The following is a 20,201-nucleotide window of genomic DNA, read 5'->3' as shown; positions in this document are numbered from 1 at the left end:
AATGTGAATTGTTCTGATCAAATATTTACTGCTATCGGGAACTGTGTAGAACATTAATCTTAATTTGTTTTTCTTTTTCTCAAAAGCAATGACTCCAACATAGCTAGGAGATCTGTATCTTTAAAAATAAATAATGTAGCAGAATGGCATATTCTTTGGTATAGAAATGTTAGCCTGTGGCATCTTCTGCAACTACAAAGCAGTCTAGAGCGAACTTTCTTCCCTTTTTATTAATAATTCCCTAAATCAATGAGGAATTTTTGAAAGTTCCCCTTCATTTTACTTTTGTACTCCCTCTCGGCTCTAGCTCTTACTCACCCTGGCTCGTTTCCCGCCGCATATTACACATTTGTATAAATCTGTGCGTATAATTCCAAGAGCGTAGGCTGTAGCCTGCTAATTCTACTTGCAAATACAAAGGGAGTTTTTTATTTTTGGTTAGCTTAAGGTATTTTTTTTTCCTGAAGGTGGCAGTGAAAGAAAAAAAATAACTCCCTTTGAAGATTTAGGAATTTTATTACAAAACAGATGGACAAGTACTGTATTTTACCCATTTCCCCTTGTGCCCATGAGCGCTGACAATGAAAACTACAGCTCCTATAAAGTGCTGATCAAATTGTGAAAAGGTGGCCTTTCCCAGCAGCCTGGCACAATCTAGTATTATCCTAGCTTATAAATAAACGGATGGGCTGAGCCACTTCGTGGTTTTCTTTCTTTTTTTTTTTTTCTTTTTTTTTTCCCCTCTTAGTCCTTACCAAGATAATTGAGGATCATAATGGTGGGAAAGGACTGCAGTCATCATTCGCTGCCTGTCAGGTATCAGTACTCATCTTCATGTCATCCGTCACCATTGAACCACTCTGTCATCTTTCCTCAGCCTTCAGCGCCGCTCCTTCTCATCGTGTTCATTATCTCCGGCTCAGCCCGGCCCCCTCCCCCAGCCCGTAAATGCATCTTTGTGCGACTCGCAGGCTTCTGATTATGAATCGATGATCATGTGGTGTAAGAGAGATAGATGGCTTTTAGTTCCATCTTGTCTTCTCTAATTGTAAAATATTAGTTACATTAGACTGTGTCTTTTGATTAATGGAACTTATTTGGAGTGGCCTCTCCCAGCCCTCCCCCTTCCAAAGTCCTCCACTGACTTTTGAGAATTGAGTGATTTCACTTAAAGCAGACAAATAGGCCCTTCAGCAAGGAGATAGCTAAGCTCTAATATTGTGGGCAAAGCAAGCTTACAGAGACAGTTGTATGTGTGTGTRTGTGTTTTTTAAGAAAGGCTTCAACTCTGGCTAGACAAATACAGACCATTTATTAATGTACATACAGTAATGCAATTTTGCAAATCCAGCAATTCTCATAAAGCTGCAAAACAGGACATAAGGCTGACTGCCTTTTCAATTAAATTAATCTTAGATAGGAATTAAGAGCATCTTCACATTCACTTTGGGTGAAACAGGTCAGTCCAGAACTTTGATGTATTAATGCTAGCGTAAAGTGTTATCTYAATACTCTCTTTTATACTTACAGGACATATCATCAACCAAATGTCTCTTCCTTGTACATCTGACACTGCAAGACATTTGTCCTTTAATACAGAATTTATCTTATTTGGCACTATTTACCTAAACATGGTCTGTTGATAAAGTCCTTGCTGTACAAATGGAAAAGCAGTTGACTAAATCCCTTATTATAAATAATCACTGTCTATCTTTCAGTGTAAATTCAAGGACATGTTCACTTTCAAGCTATCAGTTCAATTAGAAAAGGTCTATTCACTGTCGATGTCTATATCTCATGGAAATAGGAAGCAGAGTTAATAAACAAATCAAACTATTTTAAAAAATAGCAGTGTGGATTATGAATTCCACAGCCCATGCTGATGGTGACGCTGTCAGGACATGTGCTATATAAAAATATATGCAAACAGTTTTATCTAAATTTTTTATGCTACCATCAGGATTTAAAGCTAACCTTTGTGTTTCTTTCTTTTTTTCCCTTTATTTTCATCAGTCAAATCTTTAACAGTATTTCAGAAGATACTGCCTATAATGTATCTCCTGTATATTACAGTTTAACTAGTATTTTAGTCATGTACAAACTTATTCTTTAAGTTTTAATCAATTTATTACTGTATATTAAAGAATATGAAAATTGTTTTGGGGCTGTGCACAACTGTGCGTAGGCTGTGGATTAAGGATAGATTCCTGCCCACAGAACAGTGAAGTGTGAGTGAAGATTGGGAGTCCTAAGATTATCTTTAGTTTTGCTGATTTTACTGTGACTTCTAGGGCAATTCCGTATTTCCAAAAGGCTCTTGCTGTGGTGGTAGTCATGTGATTATGGAATAATCTCTCTGCTTTCATTTTAAAAGAAAGTAACTTTTTAGCCTTTACAGTTACGGAAAATGCTTGAAAGCAGGAATCCAGGAAATTGGAARAAGTCCAGAAAGAAACCGAGGATATCTTTCTCTCTCTCACTCTTTCTTTTTTTTTCTTTTTTCCTTTTTTTTTAAAGCATGATATTAATCACATTTTATGGAATTTAAAGTAGTTGTTTTCAGTGGCCTGAGTGTTGATAGCCAAATGCTCTAGATTGGAAAGGTTCACTATCCAAGGTCAAACTCTGTTCTCATTTATTCCCATGCAACACCATTTATATGTTTGTCTGAGATCAGAATTTGGCTCCTGATGAATATTTCCACACAGTATTTACCACCCTGGAATCAGAGATTATGTTTAATGGCAGGATTTCAGTTGACTTCTCAGTATGTATTGAGCTGACCTTTAAGTTAAACCACAGTTTAATTTTTTTTAGTTGTCTGTTTAAGTACCTCTCTGTTCTGATTAGTAATATAGTAGATAGAGAAAAGTTAGCTAGGTTGAATTATTTGCTGAAATCAGAGGAATTGCATGGCTTCTAGAAAAGACAAATATTTTGCCCCCCACTAATGACTGTATGTATTTGTTTTGTTACAAAATGAATTTGGTCTGTACACATAGCTAACACCCGAGTGGGTGTCAGTTTGCTTGAAAGCCCAGATCTTGACATGTATTTCATTTAAGTAAGCCTTTTCTCTGGAAGATGATGGAAGTTAGTGAAGCTCACTTGAGACTCAGTGGTTCCTCTCCTGGGCAGCAGGTTGGTGGATCAAGGCTTCAGTGTTTCACGGTATTACTACGTGACAGGGACATCTTCCCCCTTTTGCTGCCCGTTGATGTAACATGGTATGTTTGACTTAATTCCTGCATAGATAGATATGGATCACTTTTACTCTGAACTATCAAAAAAAAAATCCCCAAACAACATAAATGGAAAAATTTGTGACCCCGTAACTATGGAAACTTCAAAATCTTGGACTTTTACAATTTTATGTAAAATCAGATCCTCAATAATGCCTGAGGATTTTTTTTTAACATATGGTCAGACGAGTAAGCTGAATTGTACAGAGACCTAGCAAAAAAATTTTTTTTTTTTTTTTTTTTTTTTGGCAGGTGCAAATCTGACTTAACTCCCCATTGTTGTGAAGGAAAAGTTGAGTGGGAAAACTAGCTTTCTACTCTGAGCAAAACATAATTTCAAGTATTTCTTCTAGGAGCATTGTGTTGATTTCAGATTGACTGTAGAAAATTTGTAACGCAGAGAAATGCATATATTTGGCCTAGATCCTGGGCTGTGCTGTAGGAAGATGATGTTAATTTAAAGGTGCTTACCTGGCGCTGGTGACTCCTCCTGGCCTTTGCTGTGTGAGATGATCCCAGAGAAACCTAAAAGCCAGCTCCTCACATCTAGGCCCGAGAGCTTTTTGGGAGGGTATTAGGTAGCAGCGTGACGCTAGCAGTGGTGTTTTCTCTGCATGCAGTTGGTGCAATAACCCAGGGGGCTACCGGGGACCAGCAGGACACGCTCCCAGCTAGGAGCTGTCGAGGCTGCAGCACAGCCGAACTGCCCTGCGGACGGGGCAGGGGTGGTGGCCGCCCCAGGACCTCCTGCTGCTGCCCTGGCTGCCGGCTTCCCCGAGAGGCAGCTCCCACCAGGGCCCAGCCAGCCGCCCCTCTGGCGCGAGGCGCTARCAGCACGTGAAAGCGGGCACAGAAATAAACGCAAAAGGAACGTGGGTACAGACGGGAGCAATGCAATGTGCCAGCTTGTAGCCCCAAGCAAGTTTGCGTGTCTCTTCTGTGAATCTTTGTAAATAAGGGTTAGGCTACGAGGTCTCAGTTCAGTAGGCTAGTGAAACTCGTGTGTTGTGTAAGCACGCGTGTACGCCCACCCAAGTCTGCAGGACGACCTACAGGCTTTATATTATGCATAAGCTTAAGCAATTTGCTGAATCAGGACCTAAATACTGAAATATTCTTTAATAGCACTGGCTCCACAGTGAAATTCTAGAAGGCACATTTTCATCGCAGTGTCTCTCCATAAGACTCATCAATGATAATGGAGTTACATTAGGCACATCTAAAGTTAATTATACAGCTACCTCCCTCTTGGCCTTGTGTTTGTCAAAGAGAAAATGATTAAAAAAAAAGAAAAAGTCCTCCCTCTTCTAACATCTATTTTTATTTTTCTTTGAATTTTGATCTAACATCTAGACAGTAGAGTAAAGGATGCATTAAGAAGACCTTACTTAGATAGGTCTGGATGTTTGTTAGCTGAGAGACATCTTAGAAAATATTTTATTAAGGAAACCTGCATAAAAATCTATAGATGGAAAAGCACGAAAATTATTTGGGGCATATTTTGCATGGTAGCAAACCTGTTCCTCTGTTAAATGAAGTGAGTGTCTTTCAGGGGATGTGGATTCACTTCAGAATGTGGGCTCTGAGGTCTGCTTAGACTGGAAAAAAAAATGCTAGTGTTCACCAAAAACTCAGCAGTGTATAATGTAGAGACACTATTGTTGAACGAAACACCAGATCTAGAAATTTTGTACTTCTATGCATATTCAAAATCCAAATGTGAATTGATTTTTCTTTTTTTTTTTTTTAACATGATCACACAGTTAAGTATGGTGAACCAAAATCCTCTGTCCCAAATGTAGGTATCTGAATATCTTGATTATCTCCACATTACTGAAGGGTGCCAGGTTTTGTCTAGGAATCTAATACCTTTGACATACTCCAGTTTACGATATTTAAAGTGTGTTCAGTGGGTAATGCATTTCTGCATGCAAGATCACTGTGCTTCTTCACTATGACAGCTAAGAAAAATGTCATTTTGATTTTTAATTGGGGCAGGATACAATGTTGCCTGCCCCCCCAGGTCTGATTTGTTGTTACGGATTTGTTCCATGAGAGTCCAGTCAGAAACCTTCAAGTACTTAATAAAGTCAGCTTCTTTCCCGGAGTTCATGCGTACTCCTGTTGAAGCCAATGGGAGCTGCGYGTGAATACCGAGAGCAGAATTTTGCCCTTAGGACTAAATTTCCCAACTGACTATTCTTTTAGACTGTCTTTTGATTAACAATCTGTTTGCAGCAGGCTGGGGTCGGGGAAGCAGTGTATACCCCACTGTTCAAATCTGTGGCAAAATATTCTATCGAGAGCTACTTAATAAAAATCAACTTGCTCCAATAGTCATTGAGAAATACCTCAACTGTTAGCAATCAATCGAAGGCTGAGTTTGAAAAAAATACAAAGGGACATCAAAGAGGCTCTCATTCCCAGTCTATTGCTCTATTTAAGGGTCCTATAATTCGGTGAGGTTGTGTGCTAAATAATTTGTAAGCCTTCAGAACATCCAGGTTATTGTTTGTGGACAGATGGTGCATCACATTTTATTGCTTATTCCTTCTGTGGTTTCTCATATGCAGGACTGATGTGCACTCTGAAGTCTTTGTTTCCTTGCTAAAATCTCTAATCTAAAACAGGCAATCAAGCACACAGACAGTGCTTCAGAAAGCATAATCATAGTTTTAAAAGGGGGGGGGAACATTTCGACTGCAGTTAGGCAGCAGATGTGTTCGCTAAAAATGCAAAAGGTTATCAGAAGTATTAAAATAGGGAATTATATATAGAATTAGGAAGCATCGAAGAGAGCGTGTATTTTATTTGAATAATGCGGCGTAGGTGTGCCTTTTCCTGGAATATCTGCTTTGTATCTTGCTCTCTGTGGAGCCGGTGCAAGGAAAGCCTTAGGAGATGGGCTTTTGCGTTCACCTTTCCCCCGGAGATTGGCAGTCTTTGTCTTTTCCAGGCAAGTAGCAGCCTTGTTGTGCTCCTGGAACCGCGGCTGCCCTGAAGAGTTAAATCATGTTGATRTACAGGAAGGAAATGAAATAGACTAACTCTACTCTTTTCTTCCTACGGATTTTTCTTTTTATTCTGAAGATAGAATTACTGTTTGTAAGCATCTGAAAGTCATTAGTGGCTCTGCAGTCTGTCAGGTGCCGACGCAAAAAACTGCTGAAACTGAACGGGTTCCTGTGCAGAGTGCTGGGAATTTGTCATGTGCTGATGAGCAGTTATAATAATATATGAGCAAATCACAAGCATTCTGCAAATTAATCAAATTTTTTTTCCCTCTCCCTTGTCTCTGGGAGAGTGGCTTTGCCGGCAGACGTAGGTGAAGCAGTTTTACTCACAGATGGTAGCTCTGGCATCAGATGGAATTTATATAACAGTAATTCTGATTTCCTGCCAAAGTAGCACTGAAAACACCAGGGAGATTGTACAAGACAAGTCATGTGGTTTTGCTGAGGTTGTTGTGGGAAGTTTAAGGGGGGAAATCTCAAATTTTCCTCTTTGCATTTATTGTTTTAGCCTGAAGGGCCAGAAATTGTACGCCATTCTGCCATAGGCGAAATCCAACACATCTTTTTTTATGAATTGCGCTGAAAGAGTGCTTCACAGCTGTTGAAACTGCTGGCAGGGGGAGAGCCACATGACTCCTTATCCTTTCTCTTTCCTTACAAGGATTAAAGGAGGGAGGGTTCAAAAGGTTGCTGCACTACATGCTAAAGTRAGGCAGGGTCTCCCTTTCCAGGAAGCAATGCCATGTTCACTTACTTTATACTCTCTCCGGTATAACAAAATAGAGAAGGGGGGTTTCTTTCAAGTGCTTCGATAAACATACAGGCAAAGACTCTTCTTCCTAATTAAAACCTGTGTTTTTTTGAATGAGGCTAGTCAAGTAGATTAATATTATTAGTTGTGTCTCCACTGACATTTCTAATTTGATCAGTAAAAAAGCAGAAATGTGTTAGCTTTTTTTAATTTATTTTTTTAACCCATTAAGAGTAAGTGCACGATGCACTTGTTTTACAGCCATGTGTATGCATTTGATGTKGGTCTAATCCTGATCTTGTTCAGACTGGCGTAAATCAGTTAAAATCGTGGTCTTGCAAAAAGAATGTGAGAATATATTTGGGCCATTTTGAATAATACTGTATTGTTAAAAATAAAAACAGTCTTCACTAGAAAAATTGTATGATATTTTTATATAGCAATGTATTGAGTAATGCATAGGGCACAGCAAGAATGCTGTGACAGTAAAAGAAAAAAATAGAGGAGAGCAGAATGGGAGAACTTTCAGGGAATGTTTTTAATAAAGAGGTGAATTCTTTCTGCAGTAGGAAAAATGATAAAAAGATGGCGTATCAGCTACATTATGCAACAAAGTAATGCTGCTGTGTTTTTATAATGTAAGGCACTGCCCATTTGTTTTGGTTTACGTGACTGCAGTGAAATAAGTGGATTAGACTGAAACTTTAGCATGCTTCATTGCAGCTGGTTGCAGACATCTGTCATTCCTCAGCCATACATTCTGGATCATGCCAAGAAGAAAAAGCAAAGTCTGACACCTTTCATTTTAGAGAGCCTTTTATAGAAAAGAAAAAGAGAAAGGGAGAAAGCATTTCCTTTGCGACTTAATAAAAAAGACACTTTTTTGTGACATCAACAGTACTTTCCAGAGGTCCTAAAAAGTTAATGCTCAATTTATTCTTTGCAGCCTTTTAATTTTTACTGTTCAAGCTACTGATTTGTTGAAGGAGGTATGATAAAAACATATATTCTTTGCATGAGTGCATGTATTATGCATAAAGATACCTTAAATGCATGCCCACCTCTGTACGAAACACACCTAGTAAGCTATAGGTTATTCTGAGTGCTCGCTCTGAATGCACTCAGATTATTAATTCAGTGCAATGATGGAATTTAATGCCATAACATTGCTGGTAGTGAGTTGTTCTCCAAACTACACTCACAAAATCCCATAAACAGGTAATAGTAATGTTTCAGTGGAATGATGAGTGAGATTGTGAGCTACCCATGGATAATTTGAAATATTAGCTATTAGTGACCTGGATATTTATTTACTTAGTGTTTTATTTCTCCTCAGTCTCTACACTAACATGTCATTGTGGATAGAGCATCATGAATTACATGACAAGTTATAATGCGACAAAATACTATCGAAATTACCCAAGTTACATAACAAAGCAACAACTAAAATTACGGGAGAACGTTCTTATCTTAAGTGACATCATACCTGCAGAAAACAATTATTCTGGTTCAGGGTCCCACTTTGGCAAAAGTTACAGCATGTGCATAATTCCACCTCTTCAAATTTAGGTGATTTGTGGAACATGGGACTAATAGAGAGACTCCCAGTCTTCAGCTTGACGTGTATATGGCAGTAGTTCTTCACATGGTGTAAACCGCATGGGTGTCCCATTTTAAACCAGATGAGGATGCAAAACATTGAAACATGGGCAGAAAAAATTTTAGAGAGCTGAGGATGGGATTTTTTTTTTTTTTTTAATTCCACCAAATAAAATAAACAAGGTCGAAACAGTTGTCCGGAGTGAAGGAGAAAGTGCTATCGTATTTATGAATTGCTAGGCACAACAAAGGATATATGGTAGTGAAACGTAATCACTGACGAGGCCTTTCCTATTAGCAACTCTAAATTGCCATGATCACTACATGATCTTGATTTACTAAAATCCCAGTGCCACCAGTACAGCATTTATTCTGGGAAAAACATGGGTGCATTAAATTCAAATAGTGATTCATACTAGAAGTTCAAAATGCTCCCTGAAATAATAAATRTTTACTGAGATAATTAAAAAGAGGCAGAATGGGAGATGGAAAACTTGTGAATGACCTAGTAAGAAAACAGAGATATTTTGCTCAAGGGGGTTAGTATATGAATATACTGTTATTGATGTGATTAAAACAAGTAAAAAGTGAACAGACGTAACAATTAATTGTAATATGTAATTAAAGACAAAGGTGGGACTGGAATACACTCTAAACATGTAATTTTGATAATTAGAAGAACTCAGCGTTGGTAACTTAATGTTAAAAGAACACTAGCTGCTTACCTGTAAAATACATTTCCATAGCTGCAGTCTTTGGTGGACAAGGCATCTTGCAGGAAGAGGGTGCTGAGTTAGAAGGCATCGTAATCTACTTGTTCCCCCGGACTTGGGTGCTCTTTCCCTTCCTGTGCAGAGGAGCCTGACCTGCCGGTCTTTAGGGATCCACCAACTATTCCTTCCACACTTTGGTGACAACAAGAATTAGTGTGAGAGTGATGCTCCTGCCTAGAGGTTAACGTTCATATTTTTGGCACAGTCATCATGGGTTTGGGATTATGGAGGAGGTTATGACTGTAGAATTTATAAATTGCCGTATCCATTGCTGTTATAAATGTAGTCAGAGATGGTCTACTCTTTAGAACAGGTACCCACTGCCCTTGATAAGAACTCTGTCCTCTACTTATGTGTATAAACCAAAGTAAATAAATATGAAAAATTAAATGAAATTAAATTTACCAAAGCATGGGACAATGGTAGTCTGACATTTCAAGCTCAATCAATGACAGCATTCCCACTAACCTYGTTTGGAGCGCGCTGAGGCACTGGGCTCGTAACTCATGTTGTCAGGTCAAAAAACAAAATGGTGTGCGAGCGTACTCAGGTGTTAGGCGGCACCAGCTACCCACAGGATCTAGAAGCAATTTAAAATGTACAACTCATTCAAAAGCAAAGTCTTAGGCTATTTTTAGGAGAATTTTGGTATAGAATGTTCACATAATGTTTAATACTTATTTAAAAGAACCTTTTCAGCTATTCTGTTGGAGCTATTCCTTTTTTTCTTTCAGTAAAAGATCCATTTCCCTTCTAAATCAAAAGTTCCTGTGTGAAAAGCTTACCCTTCTGAAAAAGAAGCAGATTCTGTGCAAACTGTCCAGAGTTGAATAATCCTGTTATTTTATCAGCAATCAAAGTGAGCTCTTCAAGAGATGTGAAATGTCTGTTTTCACAGAAATTGGAAGTCTACGTTATACCAAAGGCAACTCAGCTAGCTATTTCCTAATTTTCTTATATTTAATGTGTTGTATATGGCTAACAAATTCGTCTACTTACAAATAATAATAACTTTCATGTTCTATRTGAGAGAGGTAACAGAAATGTTAACTTAGTGAGGTTTTCCATAATTTGGTGACAGGTTTGATTAATAAGTTAAAAGCATAAATATGAAGGAAAACAATTATTTTTCTCCTCTTTTGTTTTTAAAAGAAGCTTAATGCRTGATAATCAGTGAGCGTGATCTTCTGAGACAGGAGCTAAACGGTAACTTTAAATGCAGTTTTTACGTTTTGGGAAGAATGTGTAAAATTGATGTGATCTATTAATAACCTGTATTAAAGACAAAATTTAGCATTAACTTTTGCATTTCCCTATCATCATTACACCCCTTAGTGTATTCATTAGCAAGTTGAAATACCTATTCAGAAACGCTAAGTTCTGTATAACCCGCTGTATCAAAAACAGACTCCACCTTTGATTACATTTCAAGAAAGGCTCATGGGTATCTGAGTGTTTAATTTGATTCAGTGAATGGAGTTTTGTCTTTTTTTTTAAGTAAAAATCCTTGAAACAAATTAGTTACAGATTAGGTCTTTTTATTTCCTTCCTCCTGTGCAGCCAATGATGGTGCTGTCATGTAACAAGCTGCACATGCTTATGGAACCAAGTGTGCCAGTGTCTTTGCTCCAGCTCAGTAAAACACAACACAACGGATGAGGTGAAATGGGGTGACTTTTGGTGTCCCCTGAAACGATGGTGTCCCAGCGTGCRATGCCCAGCCACTCCCCCGTGGAGAGCAAGGGATTCTTTGTGGATCACTAACCATGGCCATTAGGGACTTGACGAGGATAAATCCTATTAATTTTAGGGCAATTAAAAAAAAATTCTTAATGTGTCTATTTAAGCTGGTTGCTGAATTTTGCTGTGAGCTGGGTCTTAAACTCAACCTTATCTTTCCCTAACTAAGATCTCTTCAGTAATCAGCAGAGGGCAAAAGGCTTCTCCAGATGGCAGTTCAGTGCTTTCAGACCTGAATTGCCCTCTGGAAGTGTCTATCTCTATTTGCTAGAGGGAAATTAGGTAACTGGATTTCTAAGATAGAAGCCTAAGTAACATGGGATGAGTCCTGGTTTGGTGCCTCTTATGATGATCAACTCCTCCAATTACTTTTAGGAACATTTGCAGTATTGAGCCTATGGTAATGAATGAATCCACATGAACGGTGTTCGGGGGCTGCCGTGGCTTTAGTGTCCCACGGGAAACATGGAAGCCCAGGCTTCAGCCTTGGCACGTGAAAATGTTCCCATGCCTTCCTAAATGCACATCTACATTAAATCATTTGAGATCTTGGACAAGCCATTTAGCTTTTACAGTTTTTCCTGGTCAATATGAAATAGAGAGGTTTTTTTTTAATTTAATTTCCTTTTTCATAATCCAATAAGCATATAAACTTCACAGACTATTGTAATTTTCCCAGAAGACCATCCTGGTTGGTCCTGGACCTGTGTGTAAATAAATGTATACTTTTCAATTGTTTTTATAAAAACTTTTATTACGTATATGAACCTGATTAGACCAACTTTAATCTGTCTGGTATTTTGGGAGTTTCATAGAATGCGTATTGCGAGACTAATAAAATRGAATGGCTCAATCAAAGCCATTATTGTCTATTGGACAAATATATTTATTCAGCATTTTCCCATCCATACTGTCATGCTCCTGATCAGAATGGTTGCTTTAGAGCCATTCTGGTCTCTTGGGTAATGCATGCAGTATTTGAGATGTTTGCTGCAAATGTATTTATGAAAATTTGTATGTAAAAAAGGAAATCATACTAGCCAAGTTTTAAATGAAAATAGTTCTCCCTTTGCAAATGCTTGTTATTATGCTGTAATAGTGTTACTTTAAAATGGCAGCATTCCCCAAAATCCCTAGGACCCTGAGACCCTGAACTGGAGAAGTCAGGAACTGAGGCTCATAGTTTCAGCTAGAGTATGGGAGTCATTCCAAAAATCATTTTTCCTATGTAGAAAGCACATGGCCATCATTACCTCTTATTATTTCTGAGATAACATGCCCGTATCTGCTTAAAGACAATTCCACCTCCAACATGAGTTTGTGCAGGGAAAAAGATTTAGAGCAGCTCCTCTTCGGGAGCCAGAGACTCGCTGAAGGTTTAAATTCAGCTTGCTGACTTTGCACTGAAGCAGATGTGCGATTACATGGACCGTTCCACCAGTGATGTTGTGGGACTGAAAATCTCTATCTGAGAGGCAGTAACAATCCATCCTGAGCCACTGCAGCTGGTTTTGCGAGGGGTGTCTGATCATGGCCTGCGCTAGTCCGGGTCATCTGGGACTACCGCGGTAGCCCGGAGGCTCAAGTCCAGATCTCAAGAGCATCCAACATCTGACCCAGATGAGCCATCTGAACTAAAGAAATTTGCCTTCAAGGAAGTCAGACCTTTGTGGCTTTTCAAATCTTTCTTAGTAAGGGAGTCATCTATTTCTTTTAAAAAGTAGTGGCTGTTATTTCCAGTTTTCACCAAAAAGATGTTCTTAAGCTAAGCAAAGAAATCTTAAATGAGTTTGCTGTATTGCACAGTAGTAAATGCTACAGTCATTGGCCATCCAGGGAGAAACAGTCTGTCAGCTAATCATGGCTATTTTTGCATTTTAAGGGAACAAATGTCATACCTAAGAAACACATTTTTTTTCAGGACTTAATTATAATTTATAGTACATTGCACAGCATTTGTTTTCTATTCGTCATTTTATTGCTCTTCTGTCTTTTTCCTAAATTTATGCATTAAACTGCGTGTGTGTGTGTCTGTATGAGTGTATCTGTGTGTGTATATGTACACATATGCAATGTAACAAAAAGTGGTGTAGTGGGGACAACAGACGGCTTGTGTGTGATGTATTATTGGCATTTTTCTTTCAAATTACCGTTTTCTTGCTGCTTTGGGAGAAAGCCATGATTTTGCTGTGATTAGTACACTTTTAACAATCTGGAATAAATTCCCGATCTTATTCATGTGACTAGTCCAATGCCCATTTTTACRTTTTAGTGCAAACCCCTACATATGTGCCTGTAATACCACAAAAATAAGATGTTTCTTTGTGGAAATTTTTGTAGAATTTGGATGCTGATCAAATATTTTTAGAAGTGGAGAATTAACGCAGCTTGACCATGTAAAATTTTTTTTAATGAAAAAGGCTTTAGTGTTCATCAGTCTGTCTCTCTCTCRTTTGTATATTCCTTTGTGCTAATCTTAAATAATGGATTATATCAAAGTTAATAAATTAGTAAATGTTAGCAGTGTTTGGATTACAGTAAGTAACCCAATGACACTGTGTTGACATTGATGTTTTATGTGTTCCAATAATACAGCTTCTTATAAAGTTAAGATGAAGTAGAATAGATTTGGCAAATATTTAAATCCCTAACAACTCACTTACGGGCAATGGCTTTTTTTAGACCAAGGCTCCACCTTTAAATATAGTTCCTCTAAGTGATCATAAACCCTCGACTTTGAGATACGTCTTTCTTGAAACCTGCCTTTTCAGACTCCGTTCAGTTGATGCACCATGTTGGGCTGCATCAGTCATGCCATGTTATGAAACCTAACGCAATGTGACTGATGCAGGCTGACGTGATGTGTCACAAAGCAACATATCAGATCATAAATTTGAAAGAAAAGAAAACAAACTTTTTTTTCTCAGTGCCTAAATTAACAAAGAGGCATATTTTTTTAAAAAGGCGGAGTACTTTGAAATGATGAGGGATTTTTTTAAAAAATATTGGCCATGAAGAAAGATGCTCTGTCATGAGCTCTACATCCCAACTCTTTATTCTTTCCAGTGTGCAGTCAAAATTAGAGACAGGCTAAGCCAGCTAAGCACTATTGCTGTTTCTGGGCCTYATCTGGAAAGGTTTCCATCACTGAGAGCTGGCTTCAGCAGGTGCTGAAGGTAACCAGCCTTCCTGGGGAAAGCCACATCTCCTAAAAACATTAGTGGTCTTGGAACCTAGCATCCATCTTTGGCTTTTTCTTCTTCTTCTTTTTTTTTCCTGCAGCTTTTTTTCTTGTGAATCTCCAAGGATTACAAAGTCTCTTTGCACACTGTGTCACGTATCTCATAGTGCATTTTTTCCCACCAGGATTATTTCATCTGCAAGCAATATATTGTCCTCTCTCCTCACTTTTCAATCTAAGAAAGATGCACCATAATTTGCTGTCCTTTTTGGCCCACCTCTAGTCTAGTTCTCCTTGCTACAAACACAATGCATTACACATCATTATCTCCTGAACTACCAGGCAGATTCCCTTTTTTAAAGGGCTTTCAAATAATTTTATTGGAAGATATATTGTAGGCAAAATATATGTGAACTATAGCTTGCTAAGAAAGAACCTACCAGCCACCACTAGATAAAATGTTATAAATTTATTGCCAACTTATCTGGAAAGGGTTATTTTCAGAGCCTGCTGCCCACAACAAGTTTTGAGGTATAATTAATGGATGGGATATCTAAGAGAAATGGATATTTTCCTTCACCCCTTAGTTACAAGCAAATTGCAGATATTGTTATCTTTGCGAGTGAGAATAATCTCTAGTTTTTGTACTACTTCTGTTGTAAACAATGTACCACTTGCTTTCCTCTGACCCTCACTCTGTATACATATTTATATATTATTCATACTGGATTAAAAATGAATGTGCTCTTTACCACTGTTGTACTGCATAGTGACAATACAAATTAACTTATTGTGTACTTACTTTTCATAAGGCAGTGATGTGAAATTTTGATGGCCTGAAAAAGTAAGTCATGGGGGAAGCAATGCAGAACTGAATCTTTGTAGGTACATTTTATATTGTCTGATTTATTAAAGTGCATTGAATTAATATGTGCCGTTCTCTGCATGGAATTGCACAGATTTGAACGGGGTTTGGTGGTGGGCAGAAAGAGTTTGGTTTTATTCAGGCATTTATTAGGGGTTGTTAACACCATGCTTTGTGGTTTCTTTGTTTAATTTTTTTTTTTCCAAGAAGGAATTAGGATTGTCATTTAATGCTAGCTACTTGTGGGCAAAGCACTGAGAACAGCTCGGTGAAAACACACTCACTGTAGGTGAGGCTGATGATACAAAATATTCCCATGATGTTTGAGTGTGAAAGTGGTGTTTGAGGGCTGCCAGGCCCAGAGCTAGGAGCTGAATGAGGAGATTGGGGCAGAGAATTGGTCTGAAAGCACCTGGGAAGGGCAAGGTGGCCCGGGCATGGAAAGCAGGGGGAGATTTGGGGCAGAATTGCGAGAAGAGGGATGATGATGTCCTCCTGGTGATGGAGGTGGTGGTACCTGTGTGGGGCAGGGTGGGGTGATGAATGTGAGAGTGGCGGGCTTTATCTTTTGGAGAGAAGGGAGAGTAAGTGCAATTCGCCACAGAGCAAGTCTGCTTCCTCTTCAACCAATACTTTGCCCACTTTGTCCAAAGGCATTTTGGCACCTCTCCGGCCACGATATGCAATCAACCCCTGTATCTCAGCCTAGGTATAGAAATTAGGAGGGAGGGAGAAAAAGGAGAAGGCAAAAAAGGCTCCAGAACTCAGACGTAAATCCTAATGGCTTTTCTGAAATGAAATACTACCTGTCTCTGACAAACGAAGGTGGGAATGTATGATTTTATTAAATGTTTTTTCTGAGATTTCAAATATTTTTGGATTTTGTGAAAAAAGGAAAAATCAGATTTTGTCTGTATCTCTTTCCTACTCAGTTTTGTGAGTGCTTTCAATTATCAAAACCATTCTATTCAAAATGTTTCAAATGTATTTATGTTTTTTTTATTAATTATAGGACTCATCCTAAGAGGCACTGGGCATACCCTCAATGTCTAGATTGACTATTTCCTCATATCTTTTATTTGAAGTTTTTCTGTAAAAGCCAAATTTGATTTTTGTAACATTAACTATGTAAGCTTTTTCATTGCTATTGCAATGAAATTTTCCACTGAAATTTGACTTTTTAAAGATGGATAATATACAGTCTTGATCTCTTTTTCCTTATTGCGTTGTTGAGGAAAATGCCTTTACTTATCCCAAGAGAGAGCTACAAGATCAACCTGCACTCTGTCCTGAGATTCATCCAAAAACATTCGTGGTCATCGAGATCAAGGGCGTGGGGGTGATGGCAGTCTTCATCTTGTAAAAGCAACACTGTCTCCTCAGTGTTGATATGCAGGGATGTCCTTCATGGAGAAATCTTTCCATCCTCGTTCAGTGAAACCTGCCCGTAGTCGTGGGCTGTAGGGCTTGTGTGATTGTGCAATTGCGTGCTGGACTGGACGCTTCGTTCCCCCCGGTAGCAACCACAATGCTTCCAGAGACTCAGCCTTCAAGCGGTAGTTCTAATTTTACGGTAAAAATGACAGGTTATTTGAGCAACCTAAAATGCTGATGCCTGTTCAGTTGAATTTGCTCTGCTGGGGATATCTTTCATGTTGATGCACCCACTAGCAGTGCTTGGTTAAAAGCAGCTGTTATTCAGGCTCGCCTCTCTCCTAGGAGGCTTGTAGTAACATTCCCACTCGAGTATGAGTAACATCAGAGCAGTGCGCAACCGGCTTCTGGTGGCTTAGATGTTAAATTCCCTTTTAAAAAGGAGGTTAGACAGTGCCAGGCCCCTTCTTGGGGGAGTGTAGTCCTCTTCCTCTGCTGCGCCGGCTTCTTCTTTGTGTCTGCTAGGTAGTACCACAACCGCCAAGGAAAAAGTGCTCTTCAAATGTGGAGATAGAGTATTGTTTTTCACTTATCCTGGCTTTATGTAGATGGTCTGGCACATTTATTTATTCATTTATTTGAGCAAATTAAAGCAAGCTAAGCGCATTTGACCTCAGATGGTCCTGGTTTAAGTTAATTTGAGAGACAAAGCTCATAAAGTTCCAGTAAAACACATCAACAACTTCCCAGCATAGGTTGAAATGTGATTGCTGAAACATAACCTCTAAAACCAGATACAGCATGAAGATTCAAAGTTACAATAATCTGAAAAATATGGGAGAGAATATTGATAGATTTACTAAAAAGCGGTGTGTTTCATTCATGCCTTCATTTTGCAGTYGGTTGCTATTTCATACACAAGTCCTGCATGTATCAGATTTTGTGCATTAACATTCCTTTTCTAATCTAGCTTGGACATTTTATTTTAAAGCTAGTGATAACCTCAGGCCCTAGTCCAGCAAACACTTATGTGCTTGCATATCTTTACTCACAGAAGTAATCTCACTGGAGTAAATGTTTGCAGGTTTGAGGCTGTGGTTATCTCAATCCATTATTTCTTTCCATTAAAAAGTAATCTGTGTGATTAAAAAAGAACATACAATTCTTTACTCAGAAACCCACCCAAAGACAGAGTATGTTTATTAGACTAAGGGTCTGCACATTGTCATCCCTGAATTGCACTTCAATAAAAAAGATAATTAACAAATACAAAAGAAGGCTCTCTATTACACGCTTGCACTTTATTTACAGGAGTTTAGCTTGGATCAGAGGGTGACTGATTTACAGTTGGGATGGGGAGGGAGATGAAATAGCTATCCTTTTCCTGAAAAATGCAAAGCAGAGAGTTCTTCAAATGTAGTTTCTTTGAACAGGCAGCAAGCAAATAGCGTGAATTTCTTATTCTTGCTGAGCACATGCAGTGTTTCCTTACAACAGGAGGGATTTTTGTTGGGGAAACTTTTACATTTACGTTAGACTTTGCAACGAGCTGCTTTGCAGTCAAAATGTAAATAGAAGAAAAACTAACCAGACTTTTGTCTGTCGTACAGGTCACCGGCCTTTCCAGTGCAGATACTGCCCCTACAGTGCCTCTCAGAAGGGAAATCTGAAGACCCATGTTCTCTGTGTCCATCGCATGCCTTTTGACAACAGCCAGTATCCAGATCGCAGGTTCAAGCGCTCCAGAGTTGACTCCGAGGCTTCTGGGAATTTAGAGGAACCTGCAGCTGTCAAACCTGGGAGCTCGGCAGAGCTAACGGAGGAGGGCAGCAAGGCCCAAGAGTAATGCAGCTCAACGAATCGATCTCTATATTGCAATATTATTTTACACAGTTTTTAGATATGCATTTGGGTAAGAGTTTGCTAACTGCATTCCAAGCAAAAGAATTGTGCGCAAAATTCCCAGAAGTGTACAGGATGTTTAAAATATTAAATATATGTATATGTATATATGTGTATGTACACACACACATATATATATTTATACACATACGCATACAGTCATGCACATTATATATATATATATATATATATCTACATGTACACACACACACACACACACACACACACAGAGAATACACATTACAAATGTGTGTGTGTATGTTTAAATATATATATTACACACACAAAATAAATTTCCAGCCCTGGAAAATGGCTGCTAAACTGTTACCTGGCAACAAGTACTTCCAAACAATGTAGGTGGGATAATAAAGTGATTTAAAAATGTTAGGAGGTCATTAGTTGTTTAAAAAGCAGGGCAATTTCAAACTTCAAAGTGGTCTTTGTCCAAAAATAATTCTCTTAACAGAAAAATGATACCGTYTAAACGATTTAGTGTTGCCTTGAAGATTGAGGGGCTGTGTTTTCATTGTTGAAAACACCTTTATAATATGACACCAGCTGCTGTCATTTGCCTAGCATAGTAATGAGATGTGTTGGTCGACTGCCATGGTGCCAGTCTGACTGGAGCTGTCATTGCAGAGAAAATCAATTCAAGTGGTGTTGCAACTGCAGTATAGGAGAAATCTTAGACGGCCCATAAGCGTGGGTCAGTACTGACCTGTACGGTAAAGTATTGTGAGATTACAGTTTCATTTTATTTTTTTTAGTATACARCCAAATGAATCAATGGTTAGAAGAAATCTGCAGCCCAATGTGAGACTGCAGATCTGAAGTGTAATTCCATTTAAAAAAAATCGTCTTGCAGTATTGAGGGAAATGCTTTTATTCTTTTTTTTTTCCTTGTTGATGAAGAAGTAGGTTGCTATAAAAGTAGAAGTACAATATATACAAATATTGTTTAGTGAAACTAGTCAGCCTTATCTATAGAAGGTGCTGGTGAGAAACAGAATTTTATTAAATAGAGGGTTGGTACTTTTTTTTCTTTCCTAGTCTTTTCTTTCCTTCCATGTTGTTTCCTTTAAACTTCCTTTAAATTCCTTTTTTTACACTTGAATGAAAGATTCCCCAGTCATGGTTAATTTTCATGTGTTAGTTTTTATAAGTGTTACAGACATAGTGCAGAAGTTTCTCCTGGAGCAAGCTCTTATAAAGTAGCTTGACCTAAAATATGAAACCAAACTTCCTGCTCTTTGTCTCTAATGAAGAAAAGTGTTTTAGCTGATATTTCTTTGTTTTTGTAAAACAAATGTGTTCTATATTTTTGCAGATTTTAGCTTTTTTACTGATTGGATGCTCCAAATTTATTAAGTTCTTTGCCACATAGGAAGCTTTTAAGAGACTATAATGAACCACATACTTTAAAAAAAAAAGAGTAAGAAAAATAGCTAAAGGTTTATTCTGAAATTCTCTGAATGGCATAAAAATTTAGCCTTTTAATGTACTTCCTTTGATAGAAGCTAAATTGGTGCTGTTTATTGTGATGGTAGAAAAGTATTAGCTTCTTCTAAAACAAAATCATCCAGACTTAAAAGAAAATAAAAAAGTCAATATTTCTTTGCAGGCTGGGAGCACAGAGTAAAACCCCAGGGCCTTAAAACTTCAGCTCTGCCTAAAGCAGTTTACAAAAAATACTAAACTGCAATCAATGTAAATAAAATTCTTAGCGCTACCCTGAGACTGGAAAAAAAATCTCAGGCTAA

The 20,201-nt window shown here is 38.2% G+C and overlaps 1 protein-coding gene across 2 annotated transcripts in view; it reads left to right on the top strand.

Moving 5' to 3' along the window:
• ZNF536 (zinc finger protein 536) overlaps window positions 1–18,462 on the top strand; it is a 296,275-nt gene extending 277,813 nt beyond the window's left edge. Inside the window, exon 7 of one of the 2 annotated variants that reach the window (XM_085303786.1) lies at window positions 18,150–18,462. In XM_085303786.1, coding sequence (XP_085159912.1) covers window positions 18,150–18,385 — 236 coding nt within the window. In that variant the 3' untranslated portion in view covers window positions 18,386–18,462. The remainder of the gene's footprint in view (window positions 1–18,149) is intronic. The other variant, XM_085303787.1, reaches the window with a different exon arrangement.
• The last annotated feature ends 1,739 nt before the right edge of the window (window positions 18,463–20,201 follow it).

Source organism: Rhea americana, unplaced genomic scaffold, assembly GCF_003343005.1.
Source record: "Rhea americana isolate MKP2758 unplaced genomic scaffold, rheAme1 scaffold_20, whole genome shotgun sequence".
Taxonomy (NCBI): Eukaryota; Metazoa; Chordata; class Aves; order Rheiformes; family Rheidae; genus Rhea; species Rhea americana.
The sequence above is the reverse complement of the archived record's forward strand: the minus strand, read 5'-3'. Positions and strand labels throughout refer to the sequence as shown.